This window comes from Enhydra lutris, unplaced genomic scaffold (genome assembly GCF_002288905.1).
Source record: "Enhydra lutris kenyoni isolate GAN:26980312 unplaced genomic scaffold, ASM228890v2 scaffoldscaffold17, whole genome shotgun sequence".
NCBI lineage: Eukaryota > Metazoa > Chordata > Mammalia > Carnivora > Mustelidae > Enhydra > Enhydra lutris.
This window is the reverse complement of record NW_019154101.1, coordinates 25,516,393-25,537,968: the sequence shown is the minus strand read 5'-3', so window position 1 is coordinate 25,537,968 and position 21,576 is coordinate 25,516,393. Positions and strand designations below refer to the sequence as shown.

Genomic DNA, 21,576 nt, shown 5'->3' with positions numbered 1-21,576 from the left:
GTACCTCAGCAAATGATTTATTTGGAAAGTACACTTTCCTATAGAGACAATGCACAAATTATTCCTTTTCCAGGTCGATTTGTGAAAGTCCATACCTTATGTTTTTTACCTGAATTCTGGGTGCTAAATCTTGGAGCAGGCTGCTAAAGACAGAATTTCTACCTCCCTTTCTTAACTCAGGCCAAAATTTTAAACCTCTTCCCTACCCCCCCACCCCCAGATTATTATTTCTTGGTGTTCTTCTCCATTAGACTTTGTTGTTCCTACTTCCATGATGATATTACTCTTTTGCAGTGTAATTCAAAAAAAGTTATGTTTCCTGCGTACTTTTTCTCCTTCTAGAATTTCAATTCCTAATTCCTCAAAGGTAGCAGATTTCTCAGCTCTTTAAGGAGAGGATCAGTGATTTGAGTGAATGACTTCAATGTGTGAATGATTGATTACCTGTACTGCCTTCTGAGAGATATTTGCATTTTAAAAGAAAGCTCTTCTCTCTAAAGAATCCTAAGTGGTAACATTTCGCTACTGAAGCCAAGGCCTGAGGAAAAATTAAGGGAGTTTGTGTGGGCGCCCAAAGGCTAAATTTGCAGTGTCTTTGGGTCGGGTTGACTAAGGTAGCCTTTTGGGGAAGCATCCCTTAGAGCTGCTGGTCACCCAAACACTTCCCAGCTTTCTTGCTTCTAAATCCCTATGTTTCTCTCTGATAACACCACAGTTTTTCTCCTTATATAGTTGAGTTAATTTATATGTATGTGTATTTTAAGTCAGGCAAAGTCTTGAAGATTCACCCAGCTCCCCTCCTCCCCACTTGGTGAACAAAGACCTTGTTGTCACTTTTTCTTTGGTTTTACTTTAGTTTGTTAGTCACCCATCAGGAATGAAAAACTTTTAATGCGAAAAAATGTCAAGCTGAATGGAGACACTGTTGCCTCAGATCAATGTTTAAAAACTGTGCTATCTCAAAATGAAACGCATTTTCTTTCTCACATTGCCCAGAAGTTGCTTGTCATTGAATTCAAGAATCAGAAATTCAGGTGGTATGAGGTATAAGGAAATTTTTGTTGCCAAGAGACTCAAGACCTCTCTTTCTGCATCAAATCCCGTTTCTCTCAGTTTCACAGCTGTCATAAAATCAGTATTTAAGTGATTAAGATTATTCTGCATTACACCTTGACTTCCACTTTGGTCTGTTGTTTAAAAAAAGAAAAAATACCTTAAGCACTCTTGGCCAGTAGAGGTAAGAATAATTTCCTTGTGCCTGATCTGTGATAAGATTGGATCACATACGGTCTAGGGTCAGATGGGTATCTTGTGTTTTTCCAGCTGGTGATCTTTTTATTTCAAATGTAGTTTCAGGTATAGTTGTCATTAAAGATGGTAAGGTAAATTGTTTATTAACAGGCTCTGTGAACCAGTCCTTTTTTAAAGGGTTTGAAGTGAAAACTTGAACAATCAATGCAGTATGCTGTGGGTCCTGGCTTTTGTGTCTGAGCCTTTGAAAGGGAGGTAAGGGGTTAATGGTGCTGTGGATATTGGGATAGATTGAAAGCTAGTGGACTTGGGATATGAGGCAGACAGTCTCACTGTGGGAGAGGGAATCTGTTTGCTGACCTTTGTATTATATTGCCTCTTGGTCAGAATCCCTGGTTGAGCTTTTTACAAAGAGGAATACAGAGAATTTTTAGGGCAATGAAATTAGTCTGGATGGTACTGTAATGGCAGATACACGTCACTATACATTTGTCCAAATCCATAGAATGCACAGCACCAAGAGTGAGCCCTACTGTTAACCACAGACTTGGGTAGTAATGACTGTGTGTCAGTGGAGGTTCATCAGTCGTAACAAAGGTACCTGGAATGGGGGGATATCGATAATGGGAGAGGGAACACAGGTGTGGGGCTAGGCGATATATGGGAACTCTCTGTAAGTTCTCACTTTCTGTGAACCTAAAACTGTTGTAAGAAATAAAATCCAAGACAAAAATTAAGAAAACTACACATGCCCAGGTGTCCCCTTTGAAGATGCTGATTCGGTGGTTTGGATGCCAGGCTTGAATCTGTGCAGCCAGAGTTCAGAACTGCTTGGAAAGACTGGAACATGTCCCCTGCCTGTCGGCCAGGCAGTCTGTGCAGAGCACCTGCTCCCCAGGGAGAGGGGCAAGTCATACATCAGCTCCTTGTTGAAATATTATTATGGCTGGCCAGGTAGTTTCTTTGTCTAGTGGTAGGACAGGGAGTAGAGTAGAGACCCTCCACTCACACCACAGGAGGTCTTGAGTATCTGTCTGGGTCCACTGGACAGCCTTACCTCACTGATTCGTGGCTGAATTTGTCCGGTTAGTTTGCTTTGAGCTATGCTCTGTATCTAGTAAGGGCTTAAAAAGCATTAGCTACAGTTGTTATGTTTTAAAACCCTGATTGTTTTTTTTAGGATCCTACTATTTTTCTTGAATTCTTGATGCAAATACTAAAATCCCATGCCATGGATAAATTCCTGGTAATATTTTTATATTTTATCAGTAATTTAGTGATTTAGAAGGCCCATAAGTTGAACAGACACCACTTATATAGTCACAATGACTTTGTTGTTGAGAGAACTTCCTTAGACTCTAAGCTTCAGTTAGTACCTTTACAAGTAAGAAAAAAACCCACAAGATTTAAAGACAATAATATACTTTGTCTTGAAATTTTGAATAAACTAATCCCTAGTGTCCAAGGCCTTATTATTAGAGAGTCAGAAGAGAGACATTGTCTATAAACAGTTGGATTAAAAAAAAAGAGCTCAAAGATAAATTCCTTTACTGTACCACCAAAATAAACCAGAACTGGGGGAATAGAAATATATTGGATTTTGCATAGGAGCAATTGCAGGCTATCCGAATGCTAGTCACTTAGAGCACGTGGAGGTTGGGGTGATTCTTCCTCCTACACTACAATACTGTTTCATTAAACTTCTATTACAAAAGGAAGGCATTTAAGGGACCATGTTTTATGAACAGCTGAGTGACTGACAGATGTTATAACTGACAGGGGTGTTTATTATTTTCATCTGGTTAAAGCCAAAAAACAAGTAAAATCCCTTGCGTGGAATCTGTGTGCATATTAACATTTCATCAACAAATAGAGTTTGTGTAACAATCTTCAAGGCCCAGGGCTCTGGGGCTTTGGTGAGGTTTTTTGCATCCCCATTTCGGGCCATGGCTCTGGGATCCACCCTTGGGCCCCCCCCAACCCCCCAGCCAGCATGCTGGCGAGAGGAGTGGGCCTGCTCTGCATTGTGGAGATAGAGGTCCTCCCAGGGGGTGCTCCCTGGTCAGTGAGCGATTCTTGTGTCCTGAAAGCTGATGACAGCCTCTGGTTGCCAGAGGTATAAACTGCAGTCACCTTAGAGATACAGAAGGCGATTGTGGATGAGGGATTAAAGGTTCAGTGCTTTATCTTTTAAGGCTGAAAATTAAACATTTATTTGCTTTGGGAGGAAAAAAGGCCTGTCCATAGAGTCGAGTTTGTGGATGGTGTGTTTTGTTCGTTTGTTTGTTTATAATATTGGTAGTAGGATTTTGTTATTTTGCTGTTTACCATACATTGTATAGATGAAACATATTTTTCTATCTCATTTGTAATCTAACCTTACCTGGTCGCTTATGAGATGAATCGTGTGCTCAGTTAAGAATTCTGAAACAGGGGCGCCTGGGTGGCTCAGTGGGTTAAAGCCTCTGCCTTCGGCTCAGGTCATGATCCCAGGGTCCTGGGATCGAGCCCCACATTGGGCTCTCTGCTCTGCAGGGACCCTGCTTCCTCCTCCCTCTCTCTCTCTCTCTGCCTGCCTCTCTGCCTACTTGTGATCTCTGTCTGTCAAATAAATAAATAAAATATTAAAAGAAAAAAAAGAATTCTGAAACATGAACGCCTGGGTGGCTCAGTTGGTTGAGAGCCTGCTTTTAGCTCAGGTCATGATCCTGGAGTCCCAGGATCCAGTCCCGCATTGGGCTCCCTGCTCAGCAGGGAGTCTGCTTCTCCCTCTGACCCTCTCCCCTCTCATGCTCTCTCTCTCTCTCAAGTAAATAAATAAAATCTTAAAAAAAAAAAAAAAGATTTCTGAAACATGCTCATGTGCTCACTGTCTCTCTAGAAAAAAAATTTAAAAAGGCTGCTACTAAAACAAAAACAAATACTAGACCAGAAAAGACGTCATGATACCCTCAAGTAACTACATCCTGCAATAATTTTAAAGGAAACCCTCCCATAGCTAGAACATGGAGGCTCACCTTTTTCTTTCTAGTATCTGAAACTACATTATTGGGCGCCTGGGTGGCTCAGTGGGTTAGGCCGCTGCCTTCGGCTCAGGTCATGATCTCAGGGTTTTGGGATCGAGTCCTGCATCGGGCTCTTTGCTCAGCAGGGAGCCTGCTTCCCTCCTTCTCTCTCTCTGCCTGCCTCTCCATCTACTTGTGATCTCTCTCTGTCGGATAAATAAAATCTTAAAAAAAAAATGAAACTACATTATTTTATGTTGTTCATGTCCACATCATGCAGAATTTGCTCCGTGTTTAGCCTAATCCCCTGAATCCTGTGTAATGGAAAAGAAATAGAGATTTTGTAAAGACCTCTGAGGGTTTTTTTTTTTTCCTTTCCTTTTGTAGCCTTGTCTTGAAGGAATACTATATAAGAAAAGTTTCTTATACTTTATGGCGATTTATTAAAAAAAACCCTACATGCTACATAATCTTGTTAATGCATGTTTATCTGTTTATGGGTGTGTGTGTGTGTGTGTGTGTGTTTAGTTTCCCTGTTCACTAATGAAAAGGTTTGGAAACTTTTTCATTCTTACCAAAATAAGAAAGATACATGTGTGTGTGTATATACACATATGTGTGTATATTTGCACACATTTTATATATACATACGTATGTATTATATATAATATACACACATCTTTTTGAGTAGTTGGAGAAACTTTTTCAAAATTAATTCTTATGAATAATCAGGGAAACTTAAAAATCTTTCTTTACTGTAAATGGCTCATTTATTTCTGGAATTACATTTTCAGCACACACACACACACACACACACACACAATAATTGCATATGGTGTCTTCCTTTTTGTTGGGGTTTGAATGGACTTTGGGACAGAGGTGTATCGACAGCTCACTCAGACTGGTAGGAAAAGAATGGTCTGGAAAATGATGGCCTTACACTATTAGAGACCCCCTCTTTCGTCTTCTGTATGGTTTTCTTTGGGTTCCTCCACTGACATGACAATGTATCAGTTGTTGTGTTTGCTCTTTGCATACCTTTCTTTCCTTGGCCTTTCATATTTGCATAGTGTAGTTAGAGCGAGTGCAGAATACATAGCTCAAGGGCTGTCATGTATGGATTGCATTGTGCGCTTCCCAGCACTGCGTCCTCAGCGCACAATAACGACAGTGTGGAGGGGCCTACACGGAGACTGCGATGGCGCTTTACACAGCGCCAGTGGTGTGTGGCGCCCGCTGCAATCTGCCGCCTAAGCAGTTGCACAAATTCCTCCAAATCTAGAGACCTCCAGAAATGTCATGTTTTGGCCTCAGTAGCGAATGCCACAAATAACAGCACAGGCTCGGGGGACCTTGCTCAGCTTCTCGGATTCCAGCCTGCCTTTCTTTAGCTGGGTCTGCCATGGATTGCTTTGTTTTATTTTGTTTTCAAGTCCCCAGAAGTTAGGTTTCTCACCCTTGAATACATATTTCAAACCCATCTAAATTGTCTTGTTCTTTTATCTCTTTCGGAGAGCCCTAATATATTCTGTAGTTTTTTAGAGATGAAGAAAAATCTGATAACCTGGCAAGTAGACGAAAGGGCTTTTTTTTGTTGTTTAATTTTTTAGCCCATTGATTTTTATATTGCCGGTCTGTGCTATAGGGGGGTTAGGGAGAGGCAGATAGGGGAAAAGAGATTGAAAAGCTTGTTGGTGTTTAATATAGAAAGATTTCTCTTGAAAGTGTTCTTGGCAAGTTTTATTAACCGTTTTAGGATTTTGGGGCACCTGAGTAGCTCAATTGGTTAGGCGCTTACTGGGTCCTGGGATCCAGCCCCTGTCCAGGTCAAGCTCCCTGTTCAGCAGGGAGCCTGTTTCTCCCTCTCCCTCTCCAGTTCCTCTTGCTTGTGCTCTCTCTCTCTCTCTCTCTGTCAAATAAAAAATAAAATCTTAAGAAAAAAAAACAGTTGATGGTGTTGTTTAGCTTGGTGCTACATTGTTAGAGTTGCAGTTGACACAGATTATAGTCTGTAAAGATTCTAGTGTAAGATGGGATACAAAGCAGAGGCATGCTTGCAGATAGCAAGAGGAAATAACAGTGAAATTGATGTCTTAGTGAAGGAATGTAGTGTCTCTAAAACCTCACTGTCCCCTGCTATATGAAGGTGGGGCATGGCCGGCTCTTAAGAGGAGGAGGCAGATTCGCTTTTTTGCTTTTGTCCTTCCTCTAGTTCTCAAGAAGTATTTGGAAATGTTCTAATTACTAAAAAAGAGTTTAAGTACGACATAGAATTATGAAGATAAAATCTAGGTCTGTGGCTGTTCTTCTCCCAGAATGTAGTTGGCAGTGTGTGTTTGGTTTTGGTTTAGTTCCTTGAGTATCTATGGGTGGTAGTCCATGAGATAGATCCAGGAAATTGCGTAAGACTGCTAGCCAGAGGCTTGAATTCTAGACTCCGCTCTCCCAGCTTTTTGGCTGGCATTGTGGCACCGAGCCATTCCATCCAGCGGATATATTTTGGCCTCCTAGTGAGCTGGTTACTCAATGAAATGCTGCCCTAAGAGATGTTAAAGTAAGACATACTTTGCTTAAAGAATTCGGTCTCCAAATGTAGTATGAAAAGGAGTAGAATATAAGAACAAGTACCGCAGATGTGCAATAAAGCGCTTGAAAGAGAAGGATGAATATCGGGAGACTGGAATAGATTTCATAGGGAAGGAGAATTTGGAGATTTGTCTGAAGGTAGGGTTTCAATAGTTTGAAATAAATCAAGGAAAAAAAAGAAACTTAAATTATGTCTTGGTCAGTTCACAATCTTCTTTATCCAGCGCAATACCCCCAAAGTGCTGTGACAGCTAGTAGTACTGTATCTTAGGTGCAGATAGTAAAACAAAATCTCTGTGTTTTGTTTGGTTAGCAAATGCATATCTGTAGTCCTTCCCTGCAATAGAATCCAAATTATTGTTTATTAAAAGAAAAAGTCAAAACAATAGGAGAAAATTGACAGGGTGCCTGGGTGGCTCAGTGGGTTGAGCGTCTGCCTTCAGCTCAGGTCATGATCTCGGGGTCCTGGGGTTGAGCCCTGCGTCATGTAATTGCCCTGTGTCCCTGTGTCAGTCTCCTCACTCAGCAGGGAGTCTGCTTCTCCCACTGTCTCCCCCTTCCCTGTTCCTGTATAGTCTCTCCCTTTCTCTCTCTCTCTCAGATAAATAAATAAAATCTTAAAAAAAAAAAAAAAGAAAATTGCCTTCCTGGATTGAAATATAGAGTACTAATGTTTATGGATACCACAAATAAGAATACAGCTCTTCAAAAGAAATTCAGGAAATCAGTCTGAGAAGTAGGTTAAACTCTCTGTAACCTCAGTTTTCTCATTTGTGAAACGAGATTGGATGAAATAAGTGTGAAAGTTCTTTAATCATATTTAAAATCAATTATTTTTAGAGCAACTCAGAAGGCTCCTGTGATTTCAGCTGCCTTTTAGTGAATCCACATAAAGTGTCAAATATTTTATTAAGCACTTTAAATACACCTCATTTAACTATCACTATTATAGAAGGAGTATTTGTACTTTAGAGAGAAGAAACTGAGGCATGGTAAAGCTAAGTAATTTGCCTCTGCTTACATACCCTGTTAAAAAGTAGGGCTCTCAATTCAGTTCCAGGTCACAGCATTTTGCTGCAATATCTTTCCTAGTATAGGTGAGAATCCGTGATTTACTGAAAGGTGTGGTACACACAAGAATCTGGAGGGGATGAGGGCTCCTGGGTGGCTCGTTTGGTTAAGTGACTGCTTTCATCTCAGGTCATGATCCCAGGGTCCCGGGATTGAATTCCGCATCGGGCTCCCTGCTCAGCAGAGAACCTGCTTCTGTCTCTCCCTCTGACTGCTGCTCTGCCCACTTATGCTCTCTATCTCTCTGTCAAATAAATAAATAAAATCTTAAAAAAAAAAAAAAAAGAATCTGGAGGGGAGAAGGAACAATTTCTACTGGCATACCCCCCACATCTTTCTATATTACAATTATGAGTTGTGTGTTGATTCCCCTCCCCTGAATGATGAGAATTAGCCTTTGCAGAGTGTGTTGTGAACAGAGTGAAGGCAAAGAGAAGTTGGGAGCCATGGGGTTCATATTGCTGACAGAGCACACGCAGGGAAGTTTGATTAGCAGATGAGTTCTTATTGTTTCATGTTATTACATTTTGTATATAGTATTTAATATGGGATAATCGGGTGTATTTTCTTTATAAGAGAAGAAGAGAAAAAAATTTATAATTTTGAGTTAGCATCCAAAAGCAGATCGGTTTTAGGTGGCTTAAGAGTAACTTCTCTGGGTTTTTTGTTATAATTTACTTTGGTTAATCCTTACTGCTTAGCTCATGTTTCTTTCCCTCTTGGATTGATGGCTTTGCTGTATTGTTTTTAAAAATGTCAAAACCTTTTGAATGTTAGCGAGTCAGAATAATAAATAGTGGAAGAAAGTGATTGTAGTGTACTAGATTTCATTTTATGTGGCTAGAGACCCATGCAGTTTCCTTAATTTGAGAGTTTTAAGCATTAATTAGCCTTTACGTCTTTTTAAAAAATTTTTTTAAGATTTTATTATTTTTAGAGAGAGTGCTTCTGTGCACATCGGCGGGGTGGTACAGAGAGAGAAAGGAGAGAGAGAGAATTTCAAGCAGACTCCTTGCTGAGTGTGGAGCCCAATGTGGCGCTTGATCTTGTGACCTTGTGATTAAGACCTGAGCAGAAATCCAGTCACATGCTTAACTGACTGAGCCACCCAGGCGTTCCCATTACGTCTTTTAATATTGCCTCTCACATGTTCTCTATACCGTTTTTAATTAGAGGTTTTTTAATTTTTTTTTTTTTTTAGATTTTATTTTTAATTAACCTCTCCATCCAACTCGGGGCTTAAAATTACAACCCTGAGATCAAGTGTCCCGTGCTCCACTGACTGATCCGGCCAGGTACCCCTTCAGTTAGAATGAGGAGGTCTACATAGACTTCCTTAGAATTCTGTCCTCCATGTCTGAAATTCTTTCATATTTTTCATCTTTCTTTGCTGCATTCTGGGTAGCTTTTTAAGATCCATCATCCGGGTCACTGGTTTTCTGTCTGTGTCAAACTCTGTCCATTTGGATTACAACTTATTGTTAACAGGTTTTACTTATAGATATTCTATTTGGTTCTTTACAGAATCTGATTTTTCATATTATTTCTTGATATTATATAATATTCATTTATTTCTTTAAACAGGTGAAAGTGTTCTGTACTTGAGAATTACATTATCTATAGTCTCTGAAGATCTAATTCTGATCCTGTAATACTCAATAGTAGTGATGGGTTTCCTTGTGCGTGCTTTGATTATTTTGGTTATATTTCTTGGGATTTATATCTGGGAATCATTTGCTTCAGCCAGACATCTGGACACATCCAATTCCGAATCAGTTTAAACCAAATTCTTTTTTTTTGAGATTTTTGAATCAAAAAAATAATGAGTAAACTGTGTGTGTGTGCATGCACACATGTGTTTAATAAATCATATTAATAGTAATAAAAAATGTTAACCCCAGTCTCCAAAACTGCTTGGTGGGCCAGATAATGGTAATTTTTTTTCTCCTTCATTTCTTGAAAAATGGTTTGTAGAACAATAATTCTGATGTGGAGTAAGTTAGTAAGCATTGTATTAAAATAAGATAGTGCTTTATTTAGCCAAATAATTTTGGGAAATGTCAGGTAAACAAGTTTTTTTCATCATAGAACTTCTCAGGATATCTTGCATGCAAAACAGGAAGTTTGATGCATAATAGTTAAGCAGAATTTTTCTTTGTCCCACTTTTACTTTCCTTTTGGGGGATGGGAGATATACATGGAACATCTCTTGGGACTAGTGGGACCAGTGGAACATGCTTGCTGCTGGAAGTCTGCCTCCTGATACCCTTGGCTTCTGCTTATTGCTTTCTCACTATCTTCACCTCTGTGTTTATACCACTCATGTATTTAAACTTGCTGAGGGAAGATGTGATTGTATGTGGTAATCTTTATCCTAGAGTAAGATATTGTCTTTGAGTAGAGCTATTGTATGAAGCTATATCATGGGTCATTGGTTAGTATTCTTTGGACCAGTTGGACCAAGTCTCTAGTTATTTCTAGAGAGTTAGATTCATAGGACTTTGTTTTCCCTTGGGGAACTTCCTTTTTATTTTCTGTCATTTGACTGTAAATTTTCCAGGACCATCTATGTCTTATTTATCATTGTTTTCATGATGTCTTAACAAAGGAACTAAAACATATTAGTTGCTGGACCAGTCTGTGTGGAGCCTTTCAGCTTGGCAAGCTCTGGCAGTCATCTGAGAGTGGAACAATATACCTGGCAGGCATAGTGTATGGCTTGTCCATTATGGATGGGACATTTTTTTTCCTCTTACTTTATTCTCCAGTATTTTTGTAGAGAAATTGGCTCCATCAGACTCTAGAAACATCCAAAGTGAAAAAGAAGTTCTTTCAAATATGCTCTTTCTCTGCCTTGTGATGGAAGTAATTTCCTTTCAGATTAATTTCAGATGCCACAGTCTTGGTGAAGCTGTGGTTTTTCTCCGACCCCGTTACTCATCACTTGGTACTTGTATTTTTCAGTACCTGCCCCACGGTATTTCTGCATTTTTATCTTCCAGCCAGACTTAGAGTTCATGGAGGGTGGAGAGGTTGAATGGAAGCTTAAGTAATATCTGTGTGCAGTTAAGATCTAATCAAGCATTTCAAATTCCAGTTTCCTGGAGAAGGGGAGGAGAAAATAGCAGAGAAGCAGTCTAAGCCTCTAGAAGATACTTTGGCATTTGTTGGATGTGGACTAGTGAAAGAACAGTTGCCAACAGGATTCAGCTGGCCGAGTAGGGCACTTGATTTGGCACGGTGAATGTACTGTCTCATTGGGCAAATTTGGCCCTCACAGTGAGCTGTGAGATACTTGTGATTTCCTTTTACAGTTACAGAGACTCAGTGGCTTGCCTATCGTCACGCTTGTGTAGTAACAGTAAAGTGCCTACAGGCTGTTGAATGACCAGGGGACTGGGTCTGACTCCACCCCCTGTGCAGCTGCCTCTGGGCTGCCCAGCACACCACCGCCCAGTTGTGGTGCTGAGCTTTGTGCGTGTTTCCCCCTTAGTCCTTCAGGGGAATTCTGTCCGTGAGAACATGTTTCTATTTTTGAAACTGAAACCAGTGAGAAAGTATGCTTTACTAATAAAGTTTTACTCTGAGCCTGTGTTGGAATATGTTTTCTCTTTCGACTGAGGTAGGTATATTTTCATAGACATTTATTATCTGAAATATCCTTTTTGCCCTAATTTCAAGTTGTGTTATCACAAAATAGTATGACTTTCCTTTTGATTCCGTGACATTTCTTCATGATATCTACAGCTAACTGGTTTCAGTAGTTTGCTCATTTGAAAGTAGTTGTCACATAGAGCAAGACATTTTTAGAAATGATAAGTTTGGGAACTTTATCTGATTGAAGTTCAACTTCTTATATTAGCTTCTGTTGAGTTTTTAGTGTCTTTCTAAATAAGACGATAATCTCTGTTTTATAGTAGATAAAATGTTCCCTGTGAGTCCTTTGTATCTCGTAAATGCATGGGGGATGATGTCCAAGTAGATAGATGTGGACCAAGCTGTAGCTGACTGCTGTCTTTGCCATCTCAGATAAGGAAGGTTCCTAACTACAAAGTGGATGCTGAAATTGTAGCTAAGGTCAGTCACTAGAAGCCTGAAGAGGTGAAATGTCATCTAATTAAAAATAAGTATGTTACATATAGTACACTACACAGTTGAATCAGTAAACATTTTTTGACCACCTGTTTATGATGGGCAGCTTTCTGGTCACTGGGCATTCAGAAGTGAACAATGTTGTTGAAATTCATGTCTGAGAATTCACTAATTCTATCTTAAATTATTGATTATCTCTAAAATATTCTTTGGGGTGCCTGGGTAGCTTAGTCAGTTGAGCGTCCTATTCTTGATTTCCACTCAGGTCATGACCTCAGGGTCACAAGATTGAGCCCTGTGTCGGGCTCCATGCTGAACACGGAACCTGCTTAAGATTCTCTCTCTGCCTCTCCCTCTGTACCCCTTCTCCGCCCATGTACGTGCACATTCTTGCTTTTAAAAAAAAGAAATTCTTTTATTTGCAACCATATCTCTTCACATCTATTCCAGGTTCCTATAAAAAGACCATAGTTTTTACTGTACATTTAAGAAAACCAGCCAACATGCTTTGAGTTCCCTTCTCCTCATAAAATTAATTTAAGATACCTCCAAGCTCAGAATTTTAATTATATAGGTTAATAATTGCATGCAGATCAAATAATGAAATTGAGAGCCTTTCACTGTAAAAGCTTAAGCCAAAAATCTCATGTAAGTGAAATCAGTCACTTTTCATGTTAATAGAGCTCACCAGCTTCTAATGATAAGAGCCAATATGGATTAAGCCCAGTATGCCACCCACACTGTTCTAAGCTCCTTGGATGTCTTATAGCTCACTTAGCACTCAGTGCTCCCATGGTGCCTTCTGTTGCTCCATTTCACAGATGCGCAAATTAAGGCAAGTAGAAGTAAAGTGGCTTTTCCTTGGCCACATAATTTGTAAATGGTCAAGGTACAGTGCTTACTATGTTGAAACAATCTGTCATTTTTTCCTTCTTCCCTCTACTATTTCATGTAATTCTATTCTTCTTTTTTTTTTCCTAAGAAACATTATTATAAAAGGTTCAGTAATGAAAGTTCCAGATTATCCTTTGCATGTCTTTCAGACATGAGTTTTCCACCTCTGCTTCCACAAAGCAGAGAAAGAAAAACCTAGAGAGAAACCAGCCCTTGAGTTTCTCTGAAACTGCCTTTTGCAGTCCCTTATCAGAGTTGTACTTACTTGACATTAAATGTCCTTCATATCTTATTGCCTTGTTTAAGATACATCTGTGAGAGACATTTATTTCCACACAGTGGATGAATGAATGAGTAACCATTTTGAGAGTGTAAGGGCGTTCATCTTGAGGATGAAAATGTCTGAGGGCGGGTTCAGTTTTCGCTTGAGGTCCAATAGCTGCTTATATCGTTCTGGGGTAAGGGGAGGCCTGTTTCTGAGACCTTACAGTTGGGCCTGCCCAGGGTATGCATCTTAATTGGGAATGTCACTGCTTTATGTTTTGTCACCGATTAGACAATGAGCTTTTCTTCTGTGGCTGTTAAAGACTTTTATATCTCTGTGGATAACAGTTTCTTGAAGTATTTTTTTAAAAAGATTTTCTCTATTTATTTGAGTGAGAGAGAGTGCAAGAGAGAGATGGTGGGAGGGGGAGAAGCAGGCTCAGGGAGCCTGAGGTGGGGCTTGATCCCAGGACCCCAAGACCATTACCTGAGTTAAAGACACATGCTTAACTGACTGAGCCACCCAGGGGGCCCCAACAAAACAAAACAAAATACAGCAAACTATTTAAGGCAAAAGTATGTTACATCCTTGGAGACAACTGATTTTATTCTCCCAGTTCTGTTAGTATCTTAAATTTTTTTTAAGTGGTTTAAAGACTGAATGTCTCATCATTATCAAGAGAAAGCTTAACTTGAATTGAAAACAATTTTATTTCTATTCTACCAATATCATGGAACAGAAATCAAACCTAAGTACTGATGGGATAAATGATGTTAGGATACAGTGAAGAGTAGGGCCAAATAATTTTCCGGGGGGAATACCTTGTAGATAGGACATAAGCCACCTTAAGGAATTGAGAGGGGCAGTTTGGACATATTTCTGTACTATTTTAAAATTAAATGAACTCCTAGCACCTTACTTTTTGAGACCTTTTTATATTTTTGTGGAGTAGAAAGTAAAGCATAGAGCATTTGATCATGCTTTCATTCTAGAATTTATGCTTTGTATATATGGTGGGGAGAGGGAGGATTCTAAAGTGAAAAAGTTGTTCATCGCTCTTTTGTATTATAAAAGATTGGGAAACATTTTATATTACACTAAATAATATTATCTGATGTGAAGTCCTTCATTTATAGTATTCATGGAATCTTTAGTGCTTGAAAAGTAAAGATACCTTTTCTTTCCCCTCAGAAACGTGCTAAGGGACAAGTGTTATTTGACAAAGTGTGTGAACATCTCAATCTTCTGGAGAAGGACTACTTTGGACTTCTATTTCAGGAAAGCCCTGAGCAAAAAGTAAGTGAAATAATTCACGTTTATTTGTATCCTCTTAGAAAAATGTATTTTTTTCTTATACAGTATAAAATTTTGCTTTAAAATTTATGACATTTTATATCCATTTTAGAAATTTGGTAAATATAAAAAACCCATGCAGAGAGAATCACCTATAACTTATTGCCCTTGTGTGTATGTTTTTCCACTAATACCATAAGCAGAGAGAATGGAATGTCTTATTCTGTGTTAATTATTAGAGACTGAAAGAACTGATTTAAAAATTTTTATGTTGGATTTTTAGCTCTTGAATTCACCTGTATGGTAGAAATTAAGCATGCCTGGAAAGCAGGGAAGGAAGCAAATGGGAAGGAATGTCGAGTACTGATGTGTACTTACTGGACGCTTGGGAGAGAGCATTTGCCTTGCTGTACAGACTGTCGTGGCTGTGGGGTAAACGCATTCTCTGCCCTGTTGGGTCACGGAGAAGCAAAAAAGGAGGTGAGGTAGACTCAGGTAGTAGACTTGAGCGGTCGGGACCCTGTGTAACTCTGCCTGATATCAAGTGTGTTGAGATTGTTCTGCTCCAGGAATTTCCCAACAGGATCAGACTGCTGTAATGCTTCATGCTGAGCATTAGCATTCCAGGGAGTGTAAGGACTTCTCAGTTTTGTATGTAATTTTAAAGAGAGAACGATTATGGTCAACTGTTTTACCAGAACTATTAAAGAGAGAACTATTAATCCAGTCTGGCAATTAACTAACCTGCAGCCTTCTGTCTTAGTCGACTAGTCTGGGCATTTCTAACGCAGTACCATAGACTGAGTGTTTTATCAACAATGCTGGAAGGCTGGGAAGTCCAAGATCAAGATATGTGCAGGTTCAGTGTCTGGTGAAGGCCCACTTTCTGGTTCATAAGGTAGTGCCTTCTGTGTCCTCACAAGTGGAAGGGATGGGGTCCTCTCTGAGCCTCTTTTATAAGGGGACTACTTACTATTCCTATTCACGAGGCTTCCACCTTCATGACCTCATCACCTCCCAAGGGGCCCCACCTCCAAATATTGTCACAGTGGAGATTAGGTTTCAACTACAAATGGTATGGGCGGCCTCACACATCCATTCAGTCTCTAGCACTTTCTTTCTTCCTTGTTAAGAAAGGACTGTTTCCTCTTTTACTTGACTTTAAGTAATGGGATATAACTGGGGGAGAAGATACTGAGTGTAAGACTGAAGGATAAAGTTTTCATCCTGTTGCACCGTAGAGTGAAGCCCTTTTAGCTCTATTAGACTGAGGTTGTGGAGAGACTCGCTGAGATCGGGCTGAGATCATTACTTTCTTGTATCTAACATTTTTGTCACAGTCAATAGAACAAAATAGCGAGTTGAGGAACGTAGGCAGTGAAGTTTATTTGCCCACATGCTGTCATTGTTTATGTGTCCTGGTAATGAAATACAGGGAATTAAGGGTGATAATTACATATAAATCAAGTTTTCTCAATTTGCTTAGTCTTAAAGCTTTACTACTTAATTGGTGGTTTAATTCCACATTTAAACAAAAGACAATTAAATTGCATGCCTGCCTGCAGAAGAGTATGCAAGTATTCTTATTAGAATTCTGTTTAGAATACTTTTCTCAGAAGTAGTAACATATTAGATATTTGACTAAATAAACTAGGTGCTCCTTTTAGTCATGAAATGAAAACGTGGTTCTTGATAATATTTCTAATCCTCTGCCCTTCTGCTGGTCCTCAAAACTGTCAAAGAGGAAGTGATGGGAATTTGCCTATCATTATCCACTTTTTCCTGAGATTACATATGGGGAGAGTCATAAGAGCATTTAAGCTTTGTGAAAGAGAGAAACCATCTAGCATATTGTAAAATATGAGAAAAACACGTTTTGTTAGTAGAAACAGGATATGCTACATAAAGACATCTGGTATTTCTGCAGCCCTAGATTTACATGTGAAAGAGTGGTATTTAGATAGTAGGATTCACTAGTTTTTATTTTTATAACTTCCAACATATGTGTCTAGTCCGTGTCTTTGACCTGAATCTCAGACTCTTTTTAACTGCCTATTGGACACTGCCCTCAGTTGTCTCAGAGCAAACTGGCATCTTCCCCTTAAACTTCCTCTGTCCCCTGAAGAGTGGATATTGGTCCCTTCCACTCCTTCCACTGCTTATCAGTCAGAGAGGTCTGTATTTTCTACCTACTAACATACCTTGCCTAGTCTTCTTAGTCCACAGTTTTGGCTTTGGTTTAGACCCCTGTCCTCTCTTGCTGTGACGATTTTGTTAGCCTCCTATGTGGATGAATGGTCTGGTCCCTAGCCCCTAGGATCACACTTCACACTGTTGCTACACAGAGTTCTCAGGAGTGCATATGGGATCTTGACACTCCCTGGTTTAGCACCATTGAATGGATCCAATCTGACCCGCTCGGTATGACTGACAAAGCCCTAGTTCATTTGTTTCATTTCTCATTAACCTCCCACATACATACACGCCACACCAAAGTTCTCTCCTAACAAGAGCCCTGTTGGTCTGTACCATATCTGCTTGAACATACTGTTCTTTACATTTGGAACATCCTTTATTTGAATGCCTACTTTAGATTTAAGAACACTGCTCCAGGGGATTCCCCTTGACCGCTTTCCATTACCATTTCTCTTGCTCCCCACTTGAGGAGAATTGACCACTTCTTCCATTTGCTGTTTAGACATTTAGCACAAATCTCATTTGTGTCACCCTTTCTTCCCAGTACTCTAGGAACTTCTTCCCATTACTCGAGGAACTCCACACCCTTTTATTTTTATAGCCTCAGTCTTTCTAGACATTAACAAATATTTATTAAATACTGCCTTTGTGCCATCTTACACCCATTAGGATGACCACTAGCAAAAATATAAAATAAGAAATGTTAGCAAGGATATGAAGAAACTGGGACCCTTGTGCATTGGTAGTGGGAATGTTAAATCATGTAGTTATTGCAGAAAACAGTATAGAGGTCACTCAAAAACTTATAAATAGAACTATATGATCCAGCAATCCTGTTTCTGGGTATATGCCCCAACGAACTGAAAGCAGGATCTTGAAGAGAGATTTGCGCACCCATGTTCATTGCAGCATTACTCACAATAGCCGAGAGGTGGAAGCAAGCCAGTGTCCACCCATGAATGAATCGGATAAACAACATGTGGTAGATACAAAATGTGTTGAATGGAATATTATCGAACCTTAAAGAAGGAGATCCTGTCACATGCTATAACATGGATGAATCCACAGGACATTAAGTGAAACAAGCCAGTCACAAAAAGATGACAAGCACTGTGATTCCATTTATATGAGGTATCCATAGTCAAGCTCGTGGAAGCTGAAAGTAGAACGGTGTTTGCCAGGGACTAGGGCAGGGGGGAAATGGGGAGCTGTAGTTCCATGGGTATAGAGTTTCAACTGTGCAAGATGAAGTTTCAGAATCTGTTGCACATCAATGTGAGTATAGTTAGTATTGCTGAACTATATACTAAAAATTAGTGAAGATGGTAAACTTTAGGTTAAAAATATTCCCTGCATGCGGGGCGCCTGGGTGGCTCAGTGGGTTAAAGCCTCTGCCTTCTCCTCAGGTCGTGATCCCAGGGTTCTGGGATCAAGCCCAGCATTGGGCTCTCTGCTCAGCAGGGAGCCTGCTTCTTCCTCTCTCTCTCTGCCTGCCTCTCTGCCTACTCTCTCTCTGTCAAATAAATGAAATCTTTAAAAAATTAAAAAATAAATAAATAAAATAAATTCCCTGCATGCAAACCAGTGTACTACTGCGAATCCAGCAGTAAATAGTTAAGACAAAGACTGTCTTCACGGATGTCCCCACTATGCTCCAGCTGAGGAGACAGTGAAAAACTAAGCTATATGGTTATCAAAATTTGGTTACCGCTCTATAGGAGAGGGTATTAATGGTGAGGACAGCTAAGAGTGAATGCTGCTTGAGGAAGGAGAGACCTAAAGTGGGTGGGCTTGGGCTACCGGGGGGTGGGATGAGAGGGGGTTGAACAGCACTGCTCACCAAAAGGAGGACATGGCCTCAGTTGAAGTTGTGGTAGCAAAAGACAAATAAAGAATTTCTTTTTAAGATTTATTTATTTCTTTGAGAAAGAGGGAGACAGAGTGAGCAGAGGGAGACAAGCAGACTCCCTGCAGAGTGGGGAGCCTAACATGGGGCTCGATCCCAGGACCCTGAGATCATGACCTGAGCCCAAGCCAAGAGTCATATGCTTCATCAATAGCCACCCAGATCGCCCTAGTCAGATAACGAATTTAAGAGAGATTGAGGAAGGAGGTAAAAGCAATCCGATGACATCACACCAGTAAGGCCTAGATTTTTGGATGAATGGAGATCCCATTTAGTGAGCTGGGGAGGGCCTAGTTAGGGGGATGGAAGGGTATATTATGAGTGTCATTTCAAGACATGTTGACTTTAGGTCAGATAACAACTTTTAGAAGAACAAGTAAATTTTATATATATTTTAAAGAATAAGTGCTAGTATTGCCTGGGTGGCTCAGTCAAGTAAGCATTGACTCTTAATTTTGACTGAGGTCATGGTCTCAGGGTTGTGACATTGAGCCCCACATCAGACTCTGTGCAGGGTGTGGAGCCTGCTTAAGATTCTCTCTCTTCCTCTCCCTCTCTCTCTGTGTCTCCCCACCTCTCTCTCTCTCTCTCTCTCTCTCTCTTTTTTTTTTTTTTAAAGTGGGTTCTGGCATGGAAGAAATTCTCCAGGTGAAACTCCAGAGTTCAGTGTGGTGGTTTTATTTCTGGACGGGAATATCCTATTTATATTGAGGCTCCAAGTTAGGCATACTTTTTTTAACTTCATTTTAGAATTAGAAAGTGACATAAAAAATATTCCGAATGGGGGTCAGGGTGGCTCATTTAGTTAAACATCTGACTCCTGTCTCAGCTCAGCTCTTGATCTCAGGGTTGTGAATTTGTGAGCTCCATGTCTAAACAAAAGAAACATGACTATTAATAGCCAATCGTTCCGGGATTCTCACAATGCACCAGGCAGGGTTCTATGACTTCACACATGTCTCCTACAACCCTAAAAAGTTGGTTAAGCTTACTTTGAGCTGAGGCATAGAGCAGTTAAATAATTCACCCAAGGCCACCGAGGCAGTAAAAAATTGAAGGTAAGATTCAAAACCAGGTAAACTAGGAAGGAAAAAAAATAGAAAACATACCCGTTCTTAACTTTGTCAGTTAAGGCATAAAAATGGGTACACTATTTTATAGCTATCCTGACTGGAAAAATGGAAGAATGTCGTCTTGCCTTAGAGGGATTTTTCATCTTATGAAATCCTAAAAACATTCTGCAAGACATCATATATGGGTTGGTGGAAAGTATTACGTTGGTGGAAAGTATTACGTACTGTGTTCCCGATATGAGTTTTCCAGTTGATGTTTCTGTAATGGTGTCAATAAATTTAAGGGACGACTTGACTTACCAGTACTGATTGTGAGATTCCATGCCAGTGCTTCTCTAAAGCAACATCCCTTTTTCCCCCCTTTTTAGACTTATTTATTTTTTACAGAGAGGGAGAGCTAGAGAGAGCGCCCAAGAGCTTGTGCAGGAGGGGCAGAGGGAGAGGGAATCCCAAGCAGACTCCAAGCTCAGTGCGGAGCCCAATATGGGGCTCCATCTCATTACCCTGAGATCATGATCCGAGCTAAAACCAAAAATCAAATGCTTAAAGGACTGTACCACTGAGGCGCCCCAAGGAACTTTTTCCTTCTTGTCAGAATTAGCTGTGGGACGAATTTCCAACTAGGAATCCTATTTTTCTGCTTTCCAGTCTTTCTTACTGTTAACTCCACACATGCACCCATACATGTACCCACCCACCCCACCACTTAGGCTCACTGGCTATGCCATGATTCATTCTTCCCAGTTTAAAAATAGTGGTATTGCTGTTTATATATGGGATACTGAAGGACGTTATGTTATGGGCTGTGTTAAGTAGGTGGGGTATAACCTTATACCTCACTCATTTGGGGACAGAAAATAGATAAACTTTTTGGTCAGTTTCTTAGTCCATTTGGGTTGCTATAACAAAATATCAGACCGGGTGGCTTATCAAAACAAATCTTTCACATTTCTGAAGGCGAGGAAGTTCAAGATCAGGGTGCCAGCATATTTGGTATCTGGTGAGGATCTACTTCCGGATTTACAGACCGTGTCTTCTTGCTGTGTCCTCACATGGTGGAAAGGATAAACGAGTTCTATGGAGTGGCTTTTGTAAGGGGTGCTAATCCTGATCATGAGGGTTCCACTCTCATGATCCAGTTACCCCCAAAGGCCCCACCTCTTAACACCATCACATTGGACATTAGGATTTCAGCATAGAAATTTTAGGGGGGACACAAACCTGACCATAACAGTCAGGCTAATATTATCTGAGTATATAGGTTTCTAGTAATCTCAGTTCAATGACACAATTTAATATTCCCTGTCCTAAATATCAGCTGGACATTTGTTAATACCTAGCTAGGGGACACTTGCAAGTTTTATTAGCTTGACAAGGGTCTGAAAATTTTATATTATTGTATATTGGCAAACCTACAAATTTTAGAAGTGATATTAGCAGGTTAGAAATAACATTCTGTCCTAGAAATTGAGAATTTTGACCAATATACTGGACGGGGGCAGAAAAGGGACATTCTGCCCAGAAGAAAAGGAGTAGCTCCAGTGTGAACAAGGACAGTGTGCATGAGGAATTTCTGGCTGTTTGATGGGGCTGGAGGGTGCGGTAGCTCCCGAGTCTCTGTACAGGAGGGACCTGGAGCAACTGGCAAGTTGGAAGGAGGAGCTGGGTACTTGTCTTGAAGCTGTGTTTCCTCAGCAAGCACAGTGTTTATTTTTTTTTTTTTAATTTTTTTCAAGATTTTATTTATTTATTTGACAGAAAGTAGGAGAGCACAAGCAGGGGGACTGTCAGAATGAGAGGGAGAAGCATGATGTAGGACTTGATCCCAGGACCCCGGGATCATGACCTGAGCCAAAGGCAGTTGCTTAACCAGCTGAGCCACCCAGGCACTTAAGCACAGAATTTAACTTACATCATATGAGGGTAAATTTCGGGTGCCTTGTG

The 21,576-nt window shown here is 40.1% G+C and overlaps 1 protein-coding gene across 1 annotated transcript in view; it reads left to right on the top strand.

Annotated features, from left to right (window-relative positions):
- Positions 1-21,576, top strand: part of LOC111147499 (erythrocyte membrane protein band 4.1 like 2) — a 190,859-nt gene that overhangs the window by 90,155 nt on the left and 79,128 nt on the right. Inside the window, exon 4 of the mRNA XM_022503515.1 lies at positions 14,356-14,460. Coding sequence (XP_022359223.1) covers positions 14,356-14,460 — 105 coding nt within the window. The remainder of the gene's footprint in view (positions 1-14,355; positions 14,461-21,576) is intronic.